At 42.5% G+C, this 23149-nt stretch overlaps 1 protein-coding gene across 2 annotated transcripts in view; it reads left to right on the forward strand.

Moving 5' to 3' along the window:
- GOLIM4 (golgi integral membrane protein 4) overlaps positions 1 to 23149 on the forward strand; it is a 228212-nt gene that overhangs the window by 119326 nt on the left and 85737 nt on the right. For both annotated transcript variants that reach the window (XM_069213211.1, XM_069213210.1), the window contains exons 3-6: positions 7121 to 7170; positions 10794 to 10847; positions 17613 to 17763; positions 18518 to 18600. In XM_069213211.1, the coding sequence (XP_069069312.1) occupies positions 7121 to 7170; positions 10794 to 10847; positions 17613 to 17763; positions 18518 to 18600 (338 nt within the window). The remainder of the gene's footprint in view (positions 1 to 7120; positions 7171 to 10793; positions 10848 to 17612; positions 17764 to 18517; positions 18601 to 23149) is intronic.

Below are 23149 nucleotides of genomic sequence, written 5' to 3' on the forward strand. Positions count from 1 at the left end.
GAATGTTCGCTTCTAGGGCTATCGCCAGAGGGATAGAAACTTTTGAAAAGTGACACATTCCGGGTGACGACATCTTCCCCGCGCTGGGCTACGATCGCAAATCCCTTCCTGCAAATAATTGTCCACAGAGTGGTGCCAAAAGGCATGCGGAAATGCGTAACTTGCTCCCGGAAGAAACTTCCTTCAGTAGGACTTGATCCCCCACCTGTAGGTCAGATGTCACTGCTCGTCGCTTAAAGCTGGCACGCTTGTTGGTAGCAAGTCGTTTCTCCTGGGTGAAGTCTCGGCTCATGGCTGCAGGCTTCCAGGAGTGGTGGTGCGGTATTGAATCCATAACAGCCCTCCCTAACGCGACATGCCCTGGTGCTCTGTTTGTCGTCGAATGGGGGGGGTCTGGTGATAATTTTCAGAAACTAATAGATGGCATAGTCTCTAGCTTGGTTGTTGGCATGGGCAATGCGAATTACTTTGTTTAGCGTCCTCATGAACCTTTCGACTTCACCATTGGCCTGAGGACATCTTGGTGTGACTCGCCGATGTCGGGTACTGGTGCGGCTCAGGTATTCCGATAGCTCCCGGCTTTGAAACGGTGGCCCATTGTCGGTCTTGAGTTCTGCAATTAGGCAGTGGGTAGCCATTGCTTTCTCCAAACCAGATATCACTACCTCTGCCGTGAGGGCTGGGATGATATCTACCTCAGGGTATTTGGAGAAATCGTCAGTTTAAACCGTGGTGTGGTGGCCATCGGGTAAGCTTCCAGAATCCAGACTCGTGGCTATCCAGGGTCCTTCTGGGGCCGGTTCAGTCTCTACAGGGACCGGTCTGTTTGGTTCTCCTGTGGCTTGACACCACACACATGACCTCACCATGTCCTTGACTTGTTCGTCTATGAGGGGAAACCATACCTTTGACCGTAGGCTGTTCTTTGTTTTGACCATGCCTTGTTGGCCATTGTGAGACAATTGTACAGCTCTGGTAGTGAGGGCTGACGGGATGACAAGTCTACACTTACTTAGCACACTCACTTCAGCGTCTGCCGTGAGTTCGCCCCACACGTTGTATAAACTCTTGAGAATGCGCCGTGCGTCCGAGTTCAACAGGGGTAGTTGTTTCTTGAGTGCATGCCATTGGTTGGTCCGAACGGCTGTCAGAACCTTCTGCAAGCACTCGTCTTCTTTGGTGGCTTGGATAATCTCACTCATTGACATGGGTAAGGATCTGGACCGGTCAGTGATATACCTGACGTACTCCTCCGTTTCTAACGCTTCATGCACTTCCTTGTCCGAAGCTGCTCGAGGGTGCCTAAACAAATAATCCGCAGGGTTCTCTGATCCCAGGCGGTATTCCACGTGACACCTATAGTCCTGCAACTGAAGCATACAATTCTCTATCCTCTGTGGAGGTTTCGAGTCTGTGCCGTTGAACAAAGGCAGCAGAGGCTTATGGTCGGTAGTCACTATGAAGGGGCGCCCATAGATGTAGATGTGGTAGTGTTTGCAGCCCCAGTGCACAGCTATCGCCTCCTTCTCTATTTGAGAGTACCTTTGTTCTGTCTCCGTTAGTGACCGGCTCGCGTATGCGACTGGGGACCACATGCCCTCTGGTTGTTCTTGCTGCAGTATGGCTCCTAGTCCTTTCGGCCCTGCATCCACTGCGACTTTGGTATTCCGTTTAGGGTCAAAGTACCTCAGGGTGGTTTCACAAGATAGGGCTTCTTTGATTGCTTCAAACGTGGCCTGCTCCTCCTATCCCCAAGGCCATGTCTCTGAGGTTTTAGTTAACTTCCGGAGGGGCTGGGTAAGAGTCAATAGGTCTTTGATGAAACAACCGCAGTAGTTAACCATGCCTAAGAAGCTCCGGACCTCTGTCACGTCATGGGAGGGGGTGCGTCTTTGACGTCACTCACCTTGGCTGGGTCTGGTGCAACACCGTTCGCGGAGAACACGTAGCCAAATAATTTTATTTTGTCCTTCAGAAATTCACATTTTCTGCGTTGTAGTTCGAGTCCAGAATCTTGGATTTGTTGAAGTACGCTCCGAAGGTGAGAGTGGTATTCTGCGATGGTGGGTGCGTGGATGAGGATGTCATAGCTGACATTGATTGTCCCCGGTAGGTCGTCCAACAGCTCCTGTATGACGTTCTGGAAAACCTCTGCTGCACTGGAGATCCCAAAACTTAATCGCTTGTACCTTCTCAGTCCAACGTGTGTGGAAAACGTTGTGATATAACGTGATTCCTTTGCCAGCACTAGTTGGTGATATCCAGACCGGAGGTCTAACTTGGAAAACCCCAGTGATTCACTAAGTTCTCCCAGGATGTCGTCGATGGTGGGCGTCAGGTGTCGAGCCCGTTTGATTGCGGCATTTGAGAGGCGCATGTCCACGCAGATGCGGACCTCTCCTGGTTGTTTCGGTTTGTGCGCTACCACAATGGGTGAAACCCAAGGTGTGGGTCCGGACGCTTTCTCGATGATGCCTGCTTTCTCGAGGTGGTCCAGTTCCTTCTCCACTTGTGGCCGGAGATGGAATGCGATGCCTCGATGGCGGAGGGCTACCGGCTGCACAGTCTCGTCAATGTGGAGCTTGAGCTGTCGGTCTCTGAGACACCCGATTCCTTTAAACACCCCTATGTATTTGGCTAGTAGGTCCGCTACGGATTCTTGGTGAATACTGAACGCAAATGTGACTACTCCTAGGTCTCTGCAGCCTTGCAGCCAAGTAGCATTCTTTGTCCGTCCTCGGTCACGTAGACTTTTGCGGGGATGTTTTGTGACCCATGGGTGAGAGTAGTTTGAAATACACCTTTCAATGCAAGTGGTGTGGTCTGCCCGTATGCATAGATTTTACGTGGGCTTTCGTCAGTATGGTCACTGGTTGCATCCGGCGGTGTTTTTCTGCCGCAAGGAGGTTGATCGACGCTCCGGTATCAACGACTGCGATGGTTTCACGTGTGCCTATATAAATTTGCCACTTTGGTAGTTTTGATTGTCGAGCGTTGGTATTTCCAACCATGAACAGAGAGTGAACCACGTGCACCATGGCCTCATCGTCGTCCATATCGCTTCCATGTTCGGATTTTTGGGACGCAGAGTTGACATGCGTTTCCCACTTGGGTTCTTCTGGATCTGCACACTTTCGCAAAGAGGTTTATCTTTCCGCAGTGGGAGCACGTCTTTCCTTTTGCCGGGCACTCTGCTGGTTGGTGTGGGTTTCCCCCGCAGTATCCGCACTGTCTTGTTCGAAAATTATTGGCCCTTTGGTTGGTCTTGTTCTCGGACACCGCAACTGTTAGCTGCTTCCTCTTTTATGGGCCTCTGTAGGGCTGCCTCCATGTGGGATGCACGGGCCTTTGAGAGCTCTTTTGTCCATCCCATTTGTAGAATGTCTTGTAGCAACCTTCCTGACTCTTCCAATATGCACTCTCTGAGCCTCAGTGATGCACATCCTTGGATGACTTGTCCTCTTATTTCCTCCATTTTGTCCGTGAACCAACAGGTGCTGGCTAGCTCTTTTAGTCTCATGTGGATGGTGTCCAGCGATTAATCTGCCTGCTGTCTCACTTGCCTGAATATAAACCTCTCATAATCAGTGTTTGCCATTGGTTCAAAATGTCTGTTTAAAGCGCCTGTGAGAGACGTATGCGTTTTAGGGACTTCTTCGACAAGGTTTTTTGATAGTTTGTATACTTCCTTCCCCCCCTAAATGGAGGAGCATGGCGCGTTTCAGCTCGTCTTCGACTTTGGTGGCTTCGAAATATAGGAGGACTCTCTCCACCCACTCCTTCCATTTTGGGGCTTGCGCAGACTGGGCTCCCTCGACGAGGAACGGTTCCACGGGTGGGATGGCAGACATTATTCTGAGCTGGTTGAATGGCGCGACAGGGGCAGCGGGGTGCTGCACTTATTGCAGGCTCGACTGGCGCTGCTGGGCCACGTAGGTAAGTGTATAGTCTGTGGCGGCGCGGTCAGTGGGGGCAACCTGCTGTGCCCTGTACTCACAGGAATGTTTGGTGGCCCTCGGGGGCCCGCACTGGAAGGCGCTGGTGTGCACCAGGTCTTGTGGTAGGTATTCTGTAGCTGGCGTCACGTGAAGACTTGGCTCGGCAGGAGGCTTGTCTGGTGTGCAACCTCGCGGCACGAGCACTGAGTTTATAGCGGCCGCCGCAGGATTGAGGTGCGTGAATGGTCGAGGTTGCTCATATGCGGCACGAGCACTACGTAACTAGCGGCTGCCGCAGAACGGGACAGGAGCGATGTAGGCTGCTGCCCCCACCTTCGTCGCCAATGTAGTGTTTGCTTGAACACTGTGGTGAGTATAACATAAATCACACTGACACAGATGGCAGCTCTTACTGTGCACGTGGTCGGGCCTGGGATCAGGCCGGATCGGTCACGGCAGCTGCCTTCTCACTCCCGCGATCTCGCGGTACTGATTATCCTGGCCGACCACGCCTCTTTATTCTGTAACATAGCCTGTGGTCTCGGGCTAAACCAAAATGCACGAGGTCGCGGGTGCGTCATTACAACCTCGTGAGGGCACGCCCCACGAGGAGACACCCCCGCACCTAGTGCGGTTTGCTGGCTGGTCACGTCACCGGTCTGCGACACCACACGCAATAGACGAGATGAGATGAATAACTGAAGAGCGAGAAGGGAGGATACAACGAGTCTTGATGACTTGAAAACCAGCGACATCAGAGAGGTCCCTTGGGGAAGCTGATGCGAATGAGAATAGGAGAAGTAGAAGGGTTGGCTTCTAGGTGGAGGGTGATGAAGGCAGGCAAAAGGGATCTCAGCACATTTTGCATTGGAAGTATTTAGAAAAGTCGTTTGTACATTGTGGTAAGAGGCGGAAAGCAGTGAAAGGATATTTTGGATGTTTCAGATGAGATCTAGGTGATGTGTTTAAGTCCTGGAATAAAAGGTCTTTAGCAGCATCTAAAGCAGTTGTGGTGATGCTATTTTATATCTCTCAAAGTCCGTGTAGTGAGTAGCTTGGTGTTGAGGAAACATTTGGGGATATCCATTGTTGGATTTGGGGAGTCCATGGTGTGAATGTGCCGAAGGTAATGTGTACATACACAGACGTGCAAACTATATTGTTAATGTGCTTTAATCTGATGGTTTTGTTGGGTAGGGTGAGGATGAGATTGTGGACTCTTAGTTTATCAGGGATATGGATTTCTCCTCTTTCAAAACTAAGTTTTGGGTGGTGAACATGGATTGTTGAGTATCAATGGAATTAGAGCATGATTAGAAGTACATCAAAGAAACATAGTGTAGTTAAGTGAGTTGAAAAAGAGCACAACTTCAAGAGGGTTGCCATATGTGATTGGGTGGTGTGGGTATTGGTGAGAGTTACCGTGTGTGCATTGTGGTGGGTGTGGATGTCAAGTGGTTACCATGTATCTGCATTTGGGTGGAGTGGTAATTTGTGATCTCGTGTGTGTGTGTGTGGGTATCCATCCAGGTGATGTGATTATTGGTGAACGAGTTACCATGTGTGTGTATTTGGGTGATTTGAGCATTGGCGAGAGTTACCATGTGTTGCGTTCGGGTGGTGTGTGTGTGTGTTGGTGAGAGTGAGCTGAAAGTAACTGAGGGAAGCAGGTGTTTACGAAGTGTTTTCATATCCTCCCAACCCCTTGAGAATAATAATGTATGGGTATGTGAAGGAGTGGTGCTTAGGTCACCGAAGAACTCCTTAGTTTGTCTGGGTGGAAAATACTTCACTGCTTTTTGTGCTTTAAAGGGATCAGTGACAGTAACAATAGTCTAGGGAGGGCGAGACATGGTCAGTGAGTGAGATATACACAAGTACAGAGCTAGACAGATTAAACGACTGATGAATAGGAAATCAGAATGACTGAAAGACACTGACTAGCTGACATATGGGCACAGACACTGACTGATGGACACGAATACTGATACTGACTGACTGACACCTATGTATACCCTTTGTCTCGCACACATGACCTTTTACTGTTGCCGCATAATTTTACAGAAATGTTAGCATAATACAGTTTAAGTAATAAACAGATTCAAACTCTCTCTTCTTGCATTAGTAACAAAGATTTTTTGGATCTATAGTTGAAGGTAACACGATCATTTTTGCAAAACAAACAGAAGAAAATATCAACTAGAACCTATTTCAGGCTAACATGTTTCTTCCAAATTACACTAAGGGTAATTGTTCAATAGCTTGATCATTTTCAAAAAGGTTGAATAGTTGTGGTTTAACAATGGACAATATTTAAAGTGTACCATAGATTCAGCAGACTTCAAATCCAGTTAAACACAATGAATACTGGTATACATTGTCAAGGTCGTAATACACTTAGAAATCAGATTAATAGCTACTTACAGTGTTCCTGGAAATCAAATACGTTGCCTATAGACAGCAAAAAATAGATGGTTGAGATGAAGGATTCTGGAGCATTTCCCACCCCTTAAAACATATGCCAACCAATAAAACAGTGCAGAACATTTAGCTGCATATAGCAAAAGTGATATTTTGGGAGTAGCAACCAAACTGTACTAAGCAACGGGGATAGCTAATATAATTTGAGACATTGTGAAAATTAATTGATTTTATAACTTTCTTCTTTTGCCCCCAGAGGAGTGAATCTAGAGATACATTACAATAACGAATTCAGTTGTATTGTACAATATGGATATTACAATTGATTTTTGAGTAACTGATTATATGATAAGACAGTTGGATTTTTGTGAAATTGTCAACCAAAAAGCAAGCATGTACAAGAGATAGTAGAGAAAAATATGTGATTGGGGAATGACTAGAAAACCATTATGACAACTAAATGTTGACAACAGATTTGAGAATGTGTATGTGTTTTCACACCTTCACTTCTTCAGTTCATTGTCAAGGCACTTGAGGATTTTAGGAGCTAAGTTGTGGTCCATAATAGGTTTTATTGCATTAGTACTCGGATGATGATATCAGCCAAAACTAAAAAGCATTACCGATAATATCTTAAGGTTGGGCAATGCATTTCTTTGAGTTTCTTTAGTTGCTGTTATATTAACACTTGTACGCCTCTCTAGGTTCACATATGGCAGATTACAAAATAATCCTATTTTTAAATCATCTTTTCTGTCTAGATTTTCTCGTTTATAAATTGGAAGCACAAGAAACACTAAATAAGGGAAGGGTAAGTAATTACTTTTTTAAACCACTGAGAATGGAAGGAATCCTGGCAGTATTAAGACAGGTGTGTATTTGATTTGTTTCTTTTTGCTTCTTAAAGTATTCGAAATGTTGACTGGTTTAGGTCATCTCTAGATTGCCTACATGAAGCCATAGAGAGGAGGGGGATGTTCCTGGAATTTGTGCTGGTTCAAGTCTAAAGCAATGCATAGGCGTATAAAGGAAGGTTACCAAGTTAAGTCTGTGGGCAAGTACAGCAGATTTGAGGAGGGTAAAATGCTGAGAAGAGTGAATAGGTAGGAGAAGGCCTTGTGAGGTGAACAAGATCAGATGATGGAGCAGTTCGATGAATAAAGAGCTGTCAAAACTTTGGATTTGTGTGGAAGTGACTGTGTGCGAGCTTCTGAAGAGTTGGTGAGGACCATTGTGCAAGAATCAAATTCGTTTCTGGTAGCAGGAGAGTTTGCCTTGGCCCAGGTCACGGTAATAAACAGGGACAGATGAACACATTTATAAGGGCAGAGTGTGACTTTCACATTTGCTAAAGTTAATTACCATGTGGGCCCTTTTGTAAATGAGCTTGACCAATCACTTTGAAGCTTGGGTTTGGAGAGTATGAAAGTACAGAAATAAAACAAACACTGACGACTGTGACTAGGACAATGTTATGTGAATTGAAACAGCCAGTGATTGGTAGATTGGCAGGGTGGTGAGATATTGATGAATACTAAAGGGGTCAATATGTGAAGTGGAGAATTTCACGAGCCGGATGTTTTTTTTTTTTTTTGAGTGATTAGGTGCTGGTGAGTTCAAGGAGGGTGAGTTAGATGAAGGTCCTGTGCCTGTGTGGTATCGAGATGGCAGTTACAAAGGCAGAGAAGTGTGCCAATGAGCGCTATGACATCCAGGACTAGGTCCTGCTCTTTACTTCCCTGTATACGCCCTCCTGGGTTTGTTAAGGCAGAGGGTGGCACTGCATGAATAGCACCTAGTCTCCTACCACCAGACCAGCTTGACCTGCAGTCTTCCTGGGTTTTGCATGTCAGTCAAAAATAAGGTTACATAGCTGTTCTCACATTTGGGCTTGGGAAAACTGGGCAAGCATACTGTGGTAAAAGAGAGAGCTCTTTTTAGGCAATAGGAAAGCACAATTGTCTCTTTACCAAGGTTAACTGATTACACTCATAGGTGCTTGGGAGCCGTGCATCCAGCCAGTAACTCCAGTGGCCAAACTGTCACGTAGAGCACATGGCACCATTATGTGCCTTTGCCTACCTAGTTGTAGAACATTGTGCAGTCTGTAGTGTGCGATCAACCGTATGGATTTTTTTGCATGCACTGCAAAAAAAAAAAAAAACACACAATACAAAATTACAAGCCCACCCTTTGCTCTACTTCATATGCTGAGGGACTTCTGACACTAGAAGGACCCCAAGAGTCTTTGTGTAATCAAACTGTTCACACCTGAGTGGGGGACTTGAAAGCATCCCTGGAGGCCGGGGTTCCGAGAGCCACTACAGAGGGTGAGAGTGCTGCTCCAGTGGGGAAACATTCCAGCTTTTCTGATCGGGTGGTTACCTTAGGGCCCGCCATGCTCTCTAATCACTGGATATGAGGTATAGTGGCTATGTACTTGCTTGTATATAATCATAAACACACAACTTGGAAACATTCTGTGATTTTTGTGCCAAGAATTATATTGTCATTATTGTTGCTTGTCCTAGACAATACTTTGGAGACATAACCTCAGCCCCCCTTACTCCACACACTGTAATACAGCAAGTGCTTTCATTACATGGGTATTATATATGCATCTGCTTGCCCGTGGATGCCCACCTGCCAACTCACATGGTTCCTCTGTGTGCAACACAGTATTTGCTCCCTTCACACGGTCACACTGAGTATGGATGTTTTGCAGCCTGCACAGGACATTGGCAAAAGCCTCAAAAGTATTTGTTTTATTTTTATGGGGGTGGGAGGCTAGGTGTGACTCTTGACCATTCCTGACATAGAGGCACAACCTCCTCTCCTCAGGCCTTCCACAAATGGTCCCAGGTACCAAGGAGATCAGTGAGGGAAGGGGACTACTAGGGACACAGGACCAGGAATCGCGTTGGCGAAGAATGAAGTGGTTCCCTCCCAAGTGGCTACCAGGGGAGATGGGTGTGAACTCTGCCCAAGGTCTAGGCAGGATCAATGACTGCCTCTGACATCCAGCCAGTTAATCGCCTACAAGATGAGATCTGTAATCATAATACCTATATGTCTGTGCGTCCTCGGGTTGAGGGGAAGCTGTTCTTGATGTTTGTACCTTGTATTAAAACGAATAAAGAGATTTTTTTTTTTTTTTTAATGTCTCAAGTAGGCTCACCTGTTAGCCCATGTTGCTTGCTGGAATTTTATGGAAAACATGAGAATAGTGAGATCGCAGAAACTATTTATAGTAGAAAAGAAATTGAACAACCAGAAGACATAGGCAAATTCTTACAGCTCTTATGCAGCGTTTACAACACTTCTAAAGTTTTGGTGGTGACCATGTTTTACCTGCAGTGAGCATTTGTTAGGACTGAAAGAAGTAAAGATGGACCGGGGAAGAGTGCGTGCAGATGCCTTTAGTTAATGTTAATACAGAGCACATTGCGCTGCCCTACAGTTCCAGCGGGAAGTCGTGGCTTATGTCTGTGGGGAAATTTAGACTTGTCCCGACCCCCATAGCACACAAAGAGCATGTCTTAGCAAGCCATGTCAAGGCTATACATATACCTGTCTCAGACTGATCATAATTAACTGGAGTCCTTCAAGTGCCATAAATATAGTGTTATTCAGAGTATTTTATTTTCCAGTTTTTCTGGTCTTACTAACCCTTCCTTCTTTGTACATGTTTGTTGTAAAATGTCCCTACAATTGTAAATATGTTTTACCAAGGCATTCAAAGTGGCTTTGGGGAGACATTGTTAAAGAAGAGGCCTTGAAGTATTAATCGACTAATTTGATACATATGTATATTACATTTCCATGGCCTATTTCAAGTGACCTGCTTTGCAGGAGTAAAAGCTGCAACAGTAGCACTTCGTGGCTAATGTCCCACTCAAGGTAAATAGTTCTAGCAGAAACTGGAAATTGGTTTATATCTTGTGTAACTACTTCTTGGGTTCAGAATACATGGTGGACTCCCTTCTTTCTCATGTTTTCGCTAAAGGCTTGTTCCTTCATGCCCTTATCACTCTGAGTGTTTATGGTTTGTTATTAAATTAGAACAAGCAATTGGAAAGATTCTGCTGGATAAACAGCCTGTTAAAGTCAATTGAAGCTTCCACAATTAAGATTATCAGTGCTTAATGTCAAGTCCAAGCATTCTGACCTTGTAAAAGTAGATAATACTAATGTAGGCTTGAATGTACCTGTAGCGCATATTCCACAGTTTTCCTTGCTGGTCCCAAGTATCAAAAGACTAACAAGGTCATTGTTTGCGTCTTCCGTTATCCTGTAGCAGGTGATATATCCAAACTGGTTTCTGTTGACCCATCCCATGCCTTAATTCGTTGGAAATTGTGTTACAGCATATTTCTTAGCAAAACTAACAGTGTTTTTCTCCAACGTTAAGATGTATTCTTTTTTATATTGTAGCAAGATTCCAACAACCGATACAGCGCACTCAATACACAACACCAAATGTTAAAGGTGGGTACTTTGAGACCTTTCCAAGAAAACAGTCTTCAAATGTATTGTCAAGTTGTAAAAATAAAATTAATTCAAATGTTCATTTTTTGCCCCAAACATTACGATAATCCAGCTGTTTATCTTTTTGGGGGGTTTGAACGGGGGGGGGAGGAGGTGGAAGGACTGCCATAGCTTCCTGATTTTCTTTGCATTTGTAGATCAAGAGGATGATGGAGTAGCATTGATTATATCTAATCTAAAGCCCTCTCTAAAATCGTTCTTATTTAAGTCTTGCATCAACATATTGGATGCTAGCCAGGCATCATAAAGTCCACTTCCAAAGCGATGCAACTCAAGATACATAAAACAGCCCTTTTCTTTTAAAAAGCATGCTAGAAAGACAAGGACCAGATGTACAAAATATTCCATATATGCACTTTTGTACAGCACTGGCACAACTGGACTTACTTCCTAAACGACCCACCCTTACCAAAGAAAGACAAATTGTTGAGAAATTCTAAAAACTGCACTGGACCACTTTCATTTAGTCTGAGTCCTTACTTGAATAGAAATTCACCATTGAGAAACATAATGGAAGCTGCCTGCTTACCTATATTTCCATTGAGGAGCTGGAGGTCATCCTGTTTGAAGTAATCTTTCTGTTTCATGGTTCTCCTGTTTTTTTTTAAGGATTGATGCTTGAAAATCGTACAGGCTTTGTTAAATTTGCCTTTACCACCCTAATAGAGGTGCTATAAGTATTCACTTGGTATTAAAGAGGGCACGACTATGGAGACTTACCAAGCTACATTTAGCATTACTTTTCCAGTGTTGTCAACCAGTGAGGCAACTATCTCATGGTCAGGTTATGATTCTGCAAATCTCGATTGTGAAGAGGCAGTTGCTTTGGTCCTGCCGGTGATCACCGCTGTCATCATTTTATGGCACCAGAAGGCAAGTGTTATAGTTCATGTGACTGTAAGCCTGCTACTTGGTAGCTTGGTTTTCTGATTTGTGCAATGATACTTCAAACTCTCTGCCTTCGCTGTATTTATTTCTGTAGGTACTGCATTCTGCCTGATCAGCCGGGGACTTCTTTGCTGCTACTCTAGGTTGTAGCTGCAGTAACTTTTTGCATTTGTTGGGTGGCATGTTGTACCGTTTCTCCCTTGCGATCCATCTGGTTAGCCCTTGGCTCATATACTCTGTCTATATGCATGATCCGGAATCATGATTATGATCTATGAATTCCCTTCAGGTTGGATGGAGAAGTAGTAAATAGCTACCATTTCCTTCAGGCTGAAAGCCATGCCCTTGTACCATAATGAGTTATACTGCTGTCCCACCTGTTCTCCCAAGCTATGATAATTAGAAGTGTGGCAGCAGGTGTGGAGAGATGTTGTTAGAGTTGCCTTAAGTGGGATTTACCCTTAACCTGAAAATATAATTCCAGGAATGTATGAATTGCAGACGTAACTTATTTATGGAGCATCTGAGCTAGACGGAAGTAGGGTGGCCACTTGGAAAGGATGACACATTTTGAACAAATGCTGTTGTTACAGAGGTGTCCTTGAGCTTTAATATCGCTAGCCGCTGTTGGCATGAAGGGATGGTATACTGTTGTGTAAAGTGAGAGGCTGAATTTGGAGTGATAATACAGGAAAAACCTGATCAGGCAGTGGGTGTCAAATCGTGCTTTCTGGTGAAAATTGTCATTAAAGCTTCTTGTGCCTTAGACAAGCATAGTGAATCAGGAATAGATGCCCAAATTTCACGCCATTGCTATCTTGTCAGTGGTTTGTAATACATTGTGAATGAATACATGAAACACCTTTGTTAAAGAAATATTGTCATAGATTTAAGGAATTTCAGGTCTATTTCTGTTTTAGCAGAAATTTTATTGTTGACACACTACAGAACTTTTGTTGTCCATAGAATAGTTTTTAAATCACCACCTTTTGAATGTTTAGCTCCTTAGTGTATATTTGTTTGGGATGGGAGCATTGGGGGAAGGTAAAATAAGGGTAATCATTATTGTGCATCGCTTGGTCTGGCATATAGCACTTGACAGTAGTAACAAGTTTGACAGGGGTAAGGAACAACCAAAGACACAAGGAAATTATTGTACCGTCAACCGCAACCAAACTTGTATTTCTTGTGAGTGCTCATTTATTATTAGTGAAGAGGAGAAATTGATTTATTTTTTAAAAATACAATATTTCAATCAATACAGTAACCCCTTCACTGCTAGGCCTCTCACCCCCCCCCCCCCCCTCCCAATGCTAAACCTTTTTTGGCTATTTGGGGTCGTTTTTAGATTAGGCCTCTGTAACGTTTTGTCCACATAAGCTATCCATGCCAAATTTGCATCCTTTTTTTCAAACAGCTTAGGGATTCTAAAGGTACCCAAGTTTTGTGGTGCTAAAATCACCATCTTCCCAGCATTCAGGGACGGGCAGTTCCTGACCAAATTTTCTAACACAGTTTTGGCATTTTACTGGGAGATAGCCCAATTTTCCTATTTTTTGTGTTTTCAACTATCTTCCAGTTTTTTCGGTGGAAACGACTGTGGGACCTGTGTTGGATCTCAGAAATCTATACATTTCAACTCTGCAAACTAGACAAAATTCTAAATTCAGCAATGGGCAATTTGTATAGATCCTTCAAGGTTTACCCAAAGAAACCAAGTGTTGAAAGGAATAAATATTGAAAATTAGAAGGGAAAAAATGGGCATTTGTGACAACGTTTTCATTTTCATTTCTCATCACAATGGCCAATTCGCGAAAACTATGTACCATTGCATCTGCTAGTCGTTTATGGTTTTGGTGATGTATAGGGTTTGTGGGTTTTCCAAGAACTCAGGTTACCCAGAGCCAATAACTGAGCAGTACATTGCAATGGTTTTCCATTGTGTACTGGATATAGAGACAATTATGTGGTATAATGTAAATAGTGAAAAATGGGTATCAAGGAAACCTATGTATTTCTGAAATGGGCACAAGACATGGAGTTTAGAAGCGGAGGTTATTTGCATTTGTGGATACCAATACTAGCATGTGAATAAGAGGGTATTTCTCAAAATGACTTCTTACACATCGTCTTCTATTTTGAAGGTGCAAATGCAGAGAACTACAATAGGGAATAACACTTGTTCTACTATTCTTTTTCCCTAAGTCTCCCAATTAAAATGGTACCTCACTTGTGTGGTAGGCCTAGTGCCCGCTATCGATAACGGCCGAAAACGTAACATGGATACATACATTTTTTCCATGCAAAACTGACTTTTTTTTTTTGCAAAGTTGGTAGCTGTGGAAACCTAGCAAACCTGTACATTTTTTAAAAACTAGACACTTAGGGGAATTCAGGATGGGGTGACTTGCGTGGCTCTTACCAGGTTGTTTTACCCAGAATCCCCTGCAAACCTCAACTTCGGCCAAAAAGACACACTTTCCTCACATTTGTGTGATGGAAAGTTCTAGAATCTGCACAGTCACCCACTTTTTCCGACCAGCATTTTCCTAAGTCTCCCAATAAAAATGGTTCCTCACTTGTGTGGGTAGGCCTAGTCCCGGCTACAGGAAATGGCCCAAAATGGGACATGGATACAGAAAATTTTCCATGCAAAATTGACCAGTTTTTTTGCAAAGTGGGTAGCTGTTGTTTTTGGGCCCTAGCTCAGCTGCCATCTTGGGAAATCTAGCAAATCCATACACTTTTCAAAACTAGACACCTAATGAAATAGAGGATGAGGGGACCTGCATCGATGCCATGATGTGTTTTTTTTTTTTTTTAAACCCACAATGCCCTGCAAACCTCAAACTTTGCTTGAAAACATGCATTTTTCTTACATTTCTGAGATGGAAACTTCCGGAATCCACAAACCAGTATTGACCCACTTGTGCTGATAAAAATGCTGCACCACTTGTGTGGCTGGGCCTAGTGCCAGTGTCAGGAACTTACCAAATCAAGGGCAGTGGGAGCCCTTGCATGGGGACTCATAATGACATTGGTTGGATACGTTCCTGGTACTGGCCGATCACCTCATTTCACTTTCACTGTAATGACATCAACGTGCCGTGCGCTGCATCATCATTACATTGAACAAAATAAATGCCTTGTTCGGCATGGGGAAGCTGATCCCCAGCTCCAGTGGCAGAAAAACAAAAAACAAAATCCCTTTGCTGTAAACAACAGAGGGATTTAGTGGTCATGCGATAAGGACGGAACGCTTCGGTCCTCAGCAAACGACCACCGTTGCTCATGACAGGACCATTCCATCATGAGCAATTCAGGGCTTAAGAAGATTTTAGCTAATCCACATGTCAAAACCTGGTACATTACCTAGGTCAAACCATGGAATGTTCCGGAAAATGTGATTAATCTCTATCATGTTTTTCTCAGAAAAGAATGTTTTTGCCCTTCACCATCCGTTTGTGAATCTTTTGGCTCTTGACTTCATAAAGCTGGGAACTGCAAGGGCTTTCCCTTCCCCCAGTGTGAAAATTCAATATCTTAATAGATTTGTTTAATATGGGGCTCCATTGCACAGACTGGTTCCCATATGTAGTTTATGCACCATGGTCACTCAGTTGGTACTTTCCCGATCCTGTTCTTGCAGTTATCTCCAAAGAATAACAAGGATGTGGATGGGCTGAACGGTTACTGCAATAGTGATCCATGTGTGACATAACCTTGGAATGCTAGCAGTTCAATAACTTTCATTTAGATACAGAAACTGCAGAAGCCTTGGTTAGTTCGACTTGGAACAAACATCGAGGGTGCATTATTTGTTTGAATGCCAGATTCTCCCCAGACACCCAATATTGACTCTGCCCACAGTGCTTGATGCAATGACCTAGTTGGTGGAGAACTGCCCCGGAACTGTTCAAAGACGTATGTCCAGAATTCAGGAAATCTACAGAACCTATAGCACGGTACACTGTTTTTGTTCAGCTTGCATACGAAAAACACACTTGTTCCTGGACTTTTAACGATACTAGACATCTTTAAGCAAAGAGCTCCAAACTTTCATTGAGAAAAATCATTGAAGGAGGGATTCTCTTTGAAATTCTCAGGCTTTACCCGTACATCAAAATGCTTAATTCAAGTTAATTTGTTTCACTTTGGCTTCCTTTTTCTTTCTAGAGTTAAATCGGCTAGAAGCTAATGCATGAAATTCAACTTTCATGTATTAGGTTCTATTCATAAAAATCACCGGTGAGTTGGCTTATGGAGTGCTTCGTTCTGCAAGCACAGGTTTCATGCTGACTTGGGCCTTCAGACACTCCGAGAGCTCTTCACCTCCCTGTGGCGTACCAGTCTCTGTTAATTTGTTTCCATCTCTACCAACTACCCAAAATTAGGTAATTGAGGGTACACTGGACTGAGAATTCAAAAGTTACTATAAGAGTTAAATTGATTTCTCTTAATGACCTGGATGGTATCTGCGGTACTTGGAGCGTTCCATTGTTGTCAGCATATTCTGCATTTTCAGACCTCAGCAGGCTTTCAGATGTTTCCAGAGAAGTGCATCCTTTGACATCACTGCAGCGCTGCCCTTGCATAGTTACTAGTTCTATCGGTATAGTTTGGGAAGGCAGGCCTGCAAAACAAGTTTGTTGATTTCTGTAGACTATCTCTGCTATTATCATGAAGTTTTCTACTTCTTTGTAAACGTTGCACACGTTCAGAGGCATAAGAGGGAATTTACTTTAGATTCAAATTGCTACGCTTCAAAAATCCTACAAAGGACGTAGTTTACCCTGACAGCAATAAGTAAGATTTATACTGTCTGTGTGGGTTCCTGTCGTAGGCATGGAGAAGGTTAAGCTATTTCCTAAAACTTGTTGTATTCCTGTCACACTTTAATCTGCTGGAGCACATTGTCCACCAGATTATGCAACAGTTGGGCCAGTTTGGAAATGGACTAACCATTGACTACTACGTTTGAATTGGTTGGTCCCACATTATAAATTTGCTGCCCTTCTGGCTAGAAAATTGCCTTGCATTGAATCCTCTGGGACCACAAACTGGTAATTGACACAAAAATGTTGCAGTGTGTTGCACTGGAAATGCATTTAATGAACTACAGAAAACACAAAATTAAATAAGAATTTGTATAAATGTTGTGAGATGTTGTGTACTGTTATTCCCTGGGACTAGTTGCCTCCTTGAGATCCACTTATGAACACAACTATAAGTACAAATGTGTTTGTTATAGGTTATTGAAGTTGATACTGTTTACTCTTGCAGTCGCACATGTAGGTACTGTGGTTTATGCCACTTTAACCATTGGTTGAAGTTTGTGTAAGTTGATGCATCTCACTGTGAAGCCAAATGACTACACTTTGCTGTTATGTTGTGCTTGCTTTGGCTTTACAGAGAGTTGTAAGTAGATAGGGGATTCAATGAAATGCACATAAGTGTCCACAGTAGGTGATTAATATTTTTAAACTGTATGCATTATTTTCATTATTTTTGCACCGAACAACATAAGCCTTATTCTTTTACAACAATGGGCATGTCCATCCCCTCTTTATTTCTACAGGGAAAGTAGAACCCAGATGGTCCTTCGTTATTTATGGACGTTTGGGGTAAGGCCACATGCATAGGGGAGGACAGGGCATTTTCTTTAGTCTCACCACTCTGTAGTTTTGGCACATTTTCTATTGTTGTCCTTTAATTGAAAGTCTTATCACAGTTTTCAAAGAGATGAGCTTTAGGAATAAATGCAATCCTTGTATGTTTTCTTAGTTCTGTTAAATGGTAAATTCTGGTATTTTCAGAACCAACATGAAGAACTCAGAAAGCAGCACGGTGACCTCCAGACTGAGCATCAAAAGCTTGGTGAGGATCTGACAAGAGCCTTAGGAAATCACAAAGAACAATTCTTTCAGTTGCAGCAGGAAAAAGAGCAAGAAATTTCCAAAATGAAAGGTATGTTTATTTGGCATTGTTTTGACCCATCTTTAGTTTGGAGAGTGTCAACTTTTTTTTTTCTTTTTCAGATCATTGCAATATATCATCTTGTATTGAACGTGATAATTGTTATGATTCTGAATCAAAATCTTCACTGTATTAATCCCCTGCTTGCTCATGCTGCACTTCATCCACCCCTATTTTTCCGTGGCTGCCTCTTAATTTCTTTAGCATATTCCTACTGTTACAAAATGACCAGTGTTGGGCATCCTTTACACTCAAACCTGATTTCTTTAATTTGGTTAGACCAGAGCTTCTTTCAAAAGACAAATGTTTTGCAATGTGAAATTATTTTAGTTCCAGAAGCTGTGCGTTATTTCTCTATTTAGCACAGATGGATGCAGTCTGAATTTTTTAGTAATATGTATGCGTAATGTGCGAAACATTTGACTATGGACAAACTTCTTTAAAGATACATTCCAATGAAAGGTATCAAAATGAGGTGTGCACCACAACATCCCACAATGCATGATTATCTTCAGGCTTAATATCCCGACGCATTCTAGTAATTTAAGTCTGGTTAAAGCAATTGTTTCATTCTTTGCAGTCAACTACTATTTGTTTTTAGAAACTTTTTGATAGAATTATGATGGCAAATGTTAAAGTAATGTTTGGTGAAGAAATGGTATTGATGGTATAAAACTTTTGGAATAAAGAATATAGTATTATATAGTGAAAGGTGCCTGTCACTAGTCATGCCTTATTTCCATAGAAAGTATCTATCATTTACAAGAAGAAAATAGACAGTTAAGAAGAGCACACCAAGATGTCCATACTCAGCTTCAGGATGTCAAGGTAAATTTCGTATTAAAACAACTGTTATATATTTCTGCTGGTGCCGCTTAAAACAGCCTTTGAGGTAGAAGGGTGCCATTATCATGGTTTCAAAGATACGCCTGCCCTACCTAGACAGATTGGGTAGACAGCATGTTATTTATAATAATGTAAGAGCAACACTCACTGATTGGCTCCTGTGATTGGCCACATCACCTACAAATCTATATTTTTTCCACTTTACCCAAGGTCTGATTTGTGTTCTTTATTTCTGAATTTGGTCACAAAACTGTAGCTCAACTAAGTCTCCCAACCAACAGACCAGTTGCTACATTTCTTTGCATCATGTTCTGCCCCTAGACAACTCAAGACCAAATAATGATTTATCTCGAGCGGTATCCTTGTGGGCTGGAGCAATGATTTTTTATGATTCAGATGAGAGATGCATGTGCATACAATAAATGTATTTGTGTACCATTTACATATGGGTCATCGGGACACTCCTAAATAAAGCAATAGGGGCATTCTTCATAGAGACTGATGTTGTCTGAAAATTATGTGCCCACACTGCCATAGCCAGCAAGTTGCTCCACCTATCTCAATCCGACACAGACCTATTGAGTCCAAACTGGATATGTTCAGTTTACTGCCTTCAAAGGACCTAAGGCATCTTGAAAGAATGTAGATCATTTTTCATAGAGATGTGATGGTTCGCGAGAGTACCAAATTTGATAGTTTCTTGCAGTGTTATGGTATTTTATGGCAGACCAAGCAGCACATTGATCAAACATTGTGTCCCCTGAAGTTAGACACTGAATCTTTTCTCAGCTACATTCAGACCATATCACCTGTTAAAAGCAAACCGTAAAAAGGTACTTATTTTGATGAATGATAACCAATACCTCAATTCAAATTCTGATCCGTTATTGGGCACTGTTTTGGTGCATGCAAATAGTATTTTGACCGCACTGATTGTACAGGAATTGAATATATAACTTTTATCAGTCATATTTACAGAGCCCACCACCTTCAAACTTAAATATCAGACTTATCCAAGTATCACAGGCAAACCTACTGCAACCAATTCCCAGCACCCTGATCATGGCTGGATTGGGGCATGTCACTTGTTTAAGGTTTAATAATGTACACACTGTTATTGCTCATACAATGCCACTGTTAAATTCCACCATGGCACATAAAGAAAATGGGGAACAGAATCCACATGCTTTGATGCCTTCTTTGCCTACATCCTTCGATATGGATCATTGCTGAATTGCCTTTACAGGAAGTCATCTGTGTGAACAAGGCCCACTCAACAGCTGCTATTAAGCTCTGTCAGTGGATCCCAACCTTTTGACTTCTCCGGACCACCACTTTATCAGAACCGGAACCCAGGGACCCCCACTGAATCATTGTTGAAATCCAGGACCCCTCCCCAACTGAGTCACTACTAAGAGCTCTGGACCTAATCTGTTAATATTATTCAAATTTCTAAGTAGTCGCAGCCCCCCTGAGGAGGCTTTGCGGACCTCCAAGAGTCCCCAGACCACAGGTTAGGAACCACTGCTCTAAGTGAGTGAAACTAAATACACTAACTTTCAAAGTGCTGCCCAACCCTTGTTTAAGTGAACCCTAATACATTATTGATGACTCCATATGTCGTTCATAGTTTTCCTAGATGGTGATGGCATTGACACAACTGTCCAGGCATTGCTTACGTCTCTAATTGGCAACCAAATTTAAGCCTTCCTCTTCCAGCATTGAAAAGGCCCCCCTCCCCCCTTTATTATCTGATTTTTATAGCAGACGCTCGCATAACTTTAACTGTAAAGGTAATCATACTTGTCAAATATCAGAGTCCTTGATCTTAGACAGAAAGAAAAACGAATCTCCAATTTAATCAGAAGAGTCCAGCTATCTTCCCCTGTGACCATGTGCTTAACTTGAAAGCTTGTTTTTTTTAACTGATGTATATCTCTGTATGACTATTTATGTACCTATTCTGAAAGTCATATTCTGTCAAAAACAATTCCACCCTTAGGCAGTATAGAAGTAGAGGGATGAGGTTCACTGTTTTTCCTGTTAGTGGAAAATCATTTTGCACAAAGGATGTCCTTTTTATGATTTGCCTACCACGAGAAGGAATGTTTGTGCCTCACTTAAAATGCAACCTCTCGACTATTGCATTTTCAGGTTTCTGAACCCACTTAGCAAACATATTTTATTAAATATTGTCTATAAGCACCTTTTTTGGTTGGTGCACTTAGAATAACCACTTTGTTTTTAGTGGACCTCCTTTTGAATATTTCCTCAACTATGCATAAAGCACATGAACCAAAGGGATCCTGTGATATGGGCCTTCCTTTGTCAAATTGCTTTTATCAGAAGGTTCAATGGAATTTGAGCGCCATTGCCCATAGAAACCATACCTTCTTTCAATAAATCCAGATAACCATGTTTTCAGTGCAGCTAAAAATAGTCCTACAGTTTTCCATCTTAGATCTTGTGTGTTTTCAAAGGCTGAGACTGAAATGACCTTTATGATAGGACCAGTGAAGCTCTACGTCAAGAGAGCTAAACCTATATGAATTTCTTACTATCTTTTTTTCACCGACACTGCCCTTACCGCTTGAATGAATGCAGAACACCGACTTGTATGATCCCTTGCCTCCTTTTTATTTTGCTCTTTCTAAACCTATAAAAATCAGTCTAATCTGCGTCTCTTTCTTTTCAGGGGCATTTTCTCAGTTCAGAATATTGTACACTATCATGTTGGCTGCTACTCATGATTTTAGCTTCACCTATGACCCCCGGACTCAACTCCAGATTTTTAACTACCTGGAAATGCCAGTACTGCATAATTATATAATTTACATATGGGTTTCTCAGACCAAAAAAAGGTTCAAGGCACTTAAGTCATACTCAGTTTAGTGATCTCAGAAGGTTGAGTTGGTTGGGCTTCGATTCCAAACTTTGACCTGCCGGTCTATGGCGAATGGCATGCTTTGTGGCCAGCATAGGCCCTAAAGAAACATGCAGATATTCCTAAAAAGTTATGATTTTTCTTTTCAGCCTTTGTATATTACAATAAATTGGATTAGTTGTATATCTATGTGCAGTGCTATATTATTTGTCTTGAAGGGCTGCCAATGGTAACTTGCCACCACAAATCTGAAACCACTTAAAGCATGACTGCTCTGAGTGAGTTTGCGGCCATTTTATTTGAAAATTACCAGGATTCACAGCATACGAGAATTAGCCTGAGATTGGTATTAGCACTATCAAAACCTATATAACCACTTTTTATTTTTCGTTTCTTTTTTTTTTAAACATTGTCTTCAACTGTATGATTTGGAAATGGAATATGCTCTCTTATGCATGAAAAGCCACTCTTGGCTGCTAGGGAGGGGACTTCTCACCATCATACATGCTGCAACTGGCAAATTATTGCGGTCTAAAGCAACTGTCCATATGAGCTGAAAATATTGAAATTCCTTTCCATTAACTTGAGTTTACCAATTTGGGTGGCTTTTTGCAAATGCTTTTGTGTTGTCTCTGTGACCATTGCTATGCAAAAAAAAAATTCAAAACCTGGATAACTTGGCTTTTTGATGGAACTGTGCAAGCAGTGCCCGACCTTGGCGAACATGGACTCTTTACAAGTAGGTTTACCCTTAAGAGCATCAGGCTTTAATTTCCTATAGTCCCTGCATTTAAATAGTACTGATTAAATCCATTAGGTTATTCAAAGCAAACCTGGAATGGCAGTGAGGAAATAATCCAAAGCTGAATATAGTGCTGTATTGAGTATCTCAAGCAAATCATGATGAAGGGGTTGGGTAAGTGCAGAATCATTGGAGTGTAACCAGGCTCAGGTTGACACAAATAGAAACAAGCTTTTGCAATGCAACGGGTCTCGCGTTTGCTCATGTTAGAGCTGATAGCGTTGTAAACTCCTAACCCGACTTTTCACCTACCGGCAAAAGTACATTTATGTACGTAAGCCGAAAAAGTGCATTTAACTATGTAAAGCGCTCGACTTCTGCCAAGCGAAATTGCGCTAGTAAATGTGAGAAAAAGTAGTCCACGAGCCGGACAGAAAACAGCGAAGCCTCGCATGTTTTCTGTACTTGGTCGATGCGCTCGAGGAGGGCTAGCAACCGGAAAAGGCATGACGTATGCATGCCTTCGACTAATGAAAACAAGCAGATTTTAATAGGCAAGCCCACTAACCAATGAAAAACACTGACGTGATGTAGACATGGCTCCGAGCCCTTTTCTAAACCCTAAAGCGTCTCGCTGCGATACGCATACGTGAGCGCATGCAACTCAGGCTCGACCCTAAAAATCAGGTGTTGTCTGTGACATTCACAGTCAGCGTTGTATAAACAGTATTTTCACAACCATTGGTCTTTTAGCCGTCTTAAACAGTGCATATCCTCACTTGTGAAAGGTAGCACCCCAACACATTCCAGATCATAAGGTATGGTATGCGCTCTTACATTTTACATCAACCTAGCCTCAATGTATTACAGTAGATGCTAAGTTAACTCAGTTTAGAGATTTTTTT

The sequence above is a fragment of the Pleurodeles waltl genome, chromosome 11, assembly GCF_031143425.1.
Source record: "Pleurodeles waltl isolate 20211129_DDA chromosome 11, aPleWal1.hap1.20221129, whole genome shotgun sequence".
Classification (NCBI taxonomy): Eukaryota; Metazoa; Chordata; class Amphibia; order Caudata; family Salamandridae; genus Pleurodeles; species Pleurodeles waltl.